Source organism: Ascaphus truei, chromosome 1, assembly GCF_040206685.1.
Source record: "Ascaphus truei isolate aAscTru1 chromosome 1, aAscTru1.hap1, whole genome shotgun sequence".
NCBI classification, from domain to species: domain Eukaryota; kingdom Metazoa; phylum Chordata; class Amphibia; order Anura; family Ascaphidae; genus Ascaphus; species Ascaphus truei.
The window spans coordinates 134,094,531-134,100,058 of record NC_134483.1 but is presented as its reverse complement, the minus strand read 5'-3'; the positions used below and the strand labels follow the sequence as shown (position 1 = coordinate 134,100,058).

Below are 5,528 nucleotides of genomic sequence, written 5' to 3'. Positions count from 1 at the left end.
AAAAAGTAAGAGAAAACGTCATTATTTTCTGTGTACAAATATTAAAGCCAATTTTGGCAACACTAAATTAAACCTAAAAGATAATAGTAAACTTCTTCAAGAATCTTCTATGCATTACAACTTGCCTGAGGTTTTATCCCAGGATTTCTTTTCAGTTGCTCTGTGACAAACGTTGCACTTGTTCAGATGATTTGCTTCTTATCAAGGCACTGTACTCAGCAATGAAACAATGGGTCAGAATCAAGAGCAAGAAAACGAATGCCTCTCAACCTTAGACATGCTGGTTTACAACAAGAACGCTTCAGCAGAAGGTTGTGAGTATAAATACCAGGTCTGCTTCGTGACAGACCGGCTTAGTCATGCAGTGCAAATGTTTTCATATGTGCACATATATAATATTTCACACAATTGTCTCTTGGTCCCAGTTCACTTCTGTTGGTTTTACATAACAACAGTATCTATTATAGGGACTGTCTTCCTTGTCAGGATAAGCAACAACATCACTATCCTTATGATGAAACGTAACCTTCGACTCTGTTGCAGAGTAGATAATTCTGTCTGAGGAACATGTCTTATCAAAAACAGAGTAGGTGTCATGATTCTCCATCCCACCTGGTAAGGTATTTGAGGAACAGCATTCCTCCAGGTACCTCAGCACGTCATCTTGGTCCCCATTTTTGAGAGTCCTTGATTCCCCTATGGTGATGGCTGTGCTGGACTCAGAGTCCTCACCTTTATCCTTTGTTTCTCCCTTTCTGTCCAGCTCATTGGAACTCCCCTTGCCTGACTCCAGTTCCGACGGGGTCTTCAGAAGTTCAACATCTTCTTTGTCCTTTGCTTTCCTACAATAGGTACACTGTCTGTAGGGCCACTTGGTGCAGCCATCGGTTCTCTTGGCAAAGGCAATCGCAGCCACTCCTGGAAGGAAAATAGCTGGTCCTATAGCAAGAAGTGGAATGTCTCCCAGGGTCTCCCCTTTGATACCAGAAACGGTAAACATGAAGCCAAACACAAGGAAGATGCTTACCAAAGCCACCACAAGTCCAGTACGAGGATTGATATCATCTGGTCTCATCTCTTTATACCATCAAGCTGTTCTTTTTGACCACATTAGGGATTTAATGTGCATTGATGCCTTGTTGCTCTTTCCTAATAACCAGCAGACTAACCTGCAAATTGCTCATCAGAGGTTAAAATGAATGAAGCAATGCTTCCTTAGGAGCGATATCCTTTCCTGGTGACTCCACAGAAGAGACCAAACTATAGATCCTTAATAAACCTTGTTATTCTTTCTTAGGGGAATCCTAAGAGCAGCTTAAGAAGATCATGGTAACGCTTGAGTGAGATGGATTATTCAGCTGTGAAGGCATTACGCCTGAAGCAGATGTGATTCCTATAGAAAACTCCACTGCGCTTTGGATGCTGGAGCAGAGCAGCGAGGAACTGTATGGGTTACAACTGTGCTCGGAAGGAAACTGAGACACTCATCTCTTAATGCAAGAGTATGTGAGAAGAGGGAGGGAAATACAGAAACAGCAGAGGAGTGGACTTAAAAACCTAGAAAGGGAAAGCACTTAGGCACCTCCTCCTATCTTATTGTTTTTAAGAACAGATCAGAAACTTAAACTACTGTAAGTCCCAGGAACAAATAAACCACACGAGAAATAAAAAAAAAAATGATAACGTGCTGGGTAATCGGTCGCCTTACAGTGAAACCAAAATGTGCAGTTTTAATACCAGCATACAGTAAGTTTCATAAAGTCAAAGCACTTTTTCTCTATACGTTTGCATAACATTTCAGGTTGAACAGCTTTACTGTGGCCATGTAAGCCTATCTATGTACAGCTTAGCAACAAAGATGAAGGCATATAAGACATATTTCTCCACTAGCAATTTATTAGAAGCTCTTACCTAATAGGGTGGTGATTTCAAAGATGTACTGTAGTCTTGGCTACGTTAACAATAATTAAATAGGCTCCAATGCCTGTTCAATAAGACAAATTATTTACTTAATTTATATATTTTCATTTCATAAGTATGGGATATTTAGTTCAATCTCTTGGCCGAAACATATCAAGCCTGCAACCATGTCACCTTTATACCGTGTCCTTTGTATTTCCTCTACTACAGGGGTGTCCAAACTACGGCCCGGGGGCCACATCAGGTCCCCCGCAAGATATTATCCGGCCGGCAACAACTTGAAATATATACTGTATATATTTATGCTCATTATATATAATTTCCCAGTGTAAGCACGGCATCCTTTCTTTGTAATTGTCACATTTCTCTTTTGTTCTGAATCATATCATGCTGATTACGCCAAAAAGATCAAAATAAAACTTATTCATTCATTTATAAAATATATAAAAACAATAAAAAGATTTATTTTCTTGGCCTGCGAAAATTTGGAGAATATACGATGTGTCCCTCATACTGAAAAGTTTGGAGACCACTGCTCTACTGCATAGAGAAAAGAGGACACAACACACTGATATTGTCAATAGTACCGAACATGACATCTATGCAGGTCCTAAGTGTAAAATGTAGAGGCACTACATGTGCCATTTGTGAACTAAGGTGCAATTGAAACTAGTTAAAAAATTAATTCATTAAAAAATGCCCTAAAAAAAGGGGGGAGGGGGGGAAAAGATATACTTCCCAAGCTTATGGCTATGGCAAAGTTTATTTACACCAAAATGCATTATCTGCAATGAGACTAAACAATGCTGTTCTATTTAAAGCCTTTTGCACACTTTCAAACTTCAGTATGGGCCCAAATCCTTCGAATGTTTATAAAATAATACTTTTCCAATACAGAGAACAACTTGAGCAATTTGCTGTGTGATGGATCATGCCAGGGGAAATACAAGTACTGTGTATATGTGACTGTTTGCCCTGCTTTTCACTTTGCTATCCAATAATTCAATGCATTGTGAGAAGATATTCAACAACTTAAAAACGGGAGTGCTAAAGATATTTAAGGGAAAAACAAAACTTTTGAAAGAGATTACATTTTTAAAGATAACTTCTTTTATGACGTCATTTCAGAGATGAAGCTTTATTCTAAAAAGATCATTCAGGGCCACAACAGCTTTTCTGTTCTGGGGCCCTGGTGGAGACTCTAATAATGTTATGTAACAGGGTATGTCCCATAATACCTTTCTTTCCCCACATAGTGTATCTGTTATGTAAGTCCTGTTAACTCCAGGCAGTAACAGGTTAATCTATGGACCAGTGACCCCACTTATGCTTCACTTGTAAGTGAAGGAAGTAAGGTGGTGACTCGTGGCCTATCAGAGATAGGTACAGTCCATGAGCCCGCCCCTTCCAGAGACTTCCAAGTGAGAGTAGCAAAGTTAGTTATTCTTGCTCTGCCTGCAAAGGAGAGAGCATGGGCTGTCAGATTCTCCCATGGTGTTGATGAGCTGGCCCACCCCAGTCCGAAAAGCCTGGGGACCATCAAGACTCAAGGCCCCATACTATCGGGGTAAGCACCATCCAGAAGTCCTGGGACTTTGGACATCAACATCTAAGCTGCAATAAAGAGCTGCAGTGATGCACAATAAATATATCTGTTCACTATACTTCTGCCTGGGTGTCAGATCCTGGGCAGGAGGGGTAAGGAGTGTTGTGGTGGGAGCTGACATCTGTATCCCAGGAGCCCATCACAGCTGGAGGCACTGAAGCACTAACGATACAGAACCAGAGAACCCCCAAAAGCCTGTTCTGTTGCCCCTTACCGTCGCGGCTATACTCAGCTCTCCTGAACCAGCAGGTATGCCTCAGCACCACACTAACATTACTAACAGTAACAGCAGTGGATCTCCAAGAGGAGGGGGGGAAACAGTGTTACAGTTAAGTGGAGGGGAGGTGTCCGCTCCCCCTGTCAGCAATCTTGCAAGTCACCCCACTCAATTACACACTGCCCCCTTTCTCCCTCTCACATACTCCCCCCTCTCACCCTCTCACCCAATCCCTCTGTTTCACTATTCCCCTCACTCTCCCTCTCCTTTCTGTTTCCCCCCTCCATCACTCTTTCCTCCTCATCCACTCTTTCCCCCTCACTCTTATCCCCTCATCCTCCTCTTTCCCTCCCTCTCCCCCTTCTTTCCCCCTCTCCCACTCACTTTTCCCCTTCCCCACTCACACTTATCCCCATCCTCCTCTTCGCCCCTCTCTCCCTCACCCCCAGGCCCTACCTATAGAGCGGAGGGGGAGGAGTGGAGGGGTGGAGGGGGAGGAGGGGAGGGAGGAGGCGAGGAAGAGGGGGAGAGAGGGGAGAGGCGAGGAAGGGGAAAGAGATGGGGACGGGGAGAGAAAGAGGCAAGAATATAGAGGGCAGGGCTATAGGGAGAGAGAGAGGGGAGGGGGGAGGTGGAGGGGGGGAGAGAGGGTGATTGAGGAGAGGGGGAGGAGTGGAGAGAGAGGGGTGGATGGAGGAGAGGGGAGGGGTGGATGGAGGAGAGGAGATGGGAGGGAGAGGGAGGTGGAGGGGGGAGAGAGAGGGGGAGGAGTGGGGAGAGAGAGGTGGATGGAGGAGAGGGGAGGGGTGGATGGAGGGAGAAAGAGGGGAGGGAGAGAGAAAGTGGGGAGGTGGAGTGAGAGAGGATGGGGGGAGAGAGGAGATGGGTGAGAGAAGGGAGGGGAAGGGGAGAGGGGATGGGGATAGAGGAAAGTGGAGGGTTGGGAAGGGGCAGATAGGGGAGGGTGAGGGGAGTGGTGGAGAGTGATGGAGGAAGGGGAGGGAGAGGAAGGGCAATAGAAAGTGGAGGGAGAGAGTGAGGAGGAAGAGAGGGATGGAGGAAGGGATGGGAACAGATGGGGAGGGGGAGAAGAGGGTGAGAGAGGAGGAAGGGGAGAGGGTGGGAGAGAGGGGAGGGGGGAAAGAGAGGGGAGGGGGGAAAAGAGGGGAGGGGGAAAGGTAGGGGTGGGAAGGGGGGATAGAGAAGGGATTGGGACATGGGGAGAGATGAAGAGGGGAGGAGGAAGGGGAGAGTGTAAGTGAGAAGATAGGGGGGAGAGAAGCGGAATGGAGGGGGCGGAGAGAGAGAATGGAAAGAGAGAGAGGTGAGCGAGGGAGGGGGGGTGGGGTGAGGGGAGGTGGGGTGAGAGAGGGGAGTGAGAGGGAAGGGGATTAGAGGGGAGGGGATGACAGAGAGAGGAGGCAGAGAGGGGATGGGGAGGGGAGGAGAGAGAGAGCAGGGGAGAGAGGGGGGGAAGGGCATAAGAGAGGGGAGGGAGAGAAAGAGGGGAAGGGGAGAGAGAGGTGAGAGAAGAGGGGAGAGGAAGGGTGGGAGAGAGAGAGAGTGCAGGGGAGAGAAAGGAGATGGGGAGGGAGGGATGGAAGGGTGGGGAGAGAGAGGGGAGGTGGGATAGTGAGGAGAGGGGGGTGAGAAAGGTGAAAGAGATGGGGACGGGAGAGAAAGGGGGGAGAATATAGAAGTCAGGGGTATAGGGGGAGAGATAAGGGTGGGGGAGATGGAGGGGGGAGGGTTGGATGAGGGAGTGGTAAGGGGGAGAGTGGGAGA

At 47.0% G+C, this 5,528-nt stretch overlaps 1 protein-coding gene across 1 annotated transcript; it reads right to left on the bottom strand.

Moving 5' to 3' along the window:
* Positions 1 to 400: 400 nt before the first annotated feature.
* On the bottom strand, positions 401 to 1,487 carry TMEM215 (transmembrane protein 215). Its single transcript, XM_075576354.1, has one exon. It carries the CDS (start codon positions 1,073 to 1,075, stop codon positions 401 to 403), a length of 675 nt encoding a protein of 224 aa, XP_075432469.1. The 5' UTR covers positions 1,076 to 1,487.
* Between the last annotated feature and the right edge of the window lie 4,041 nt (positions 1,488 to 5,528).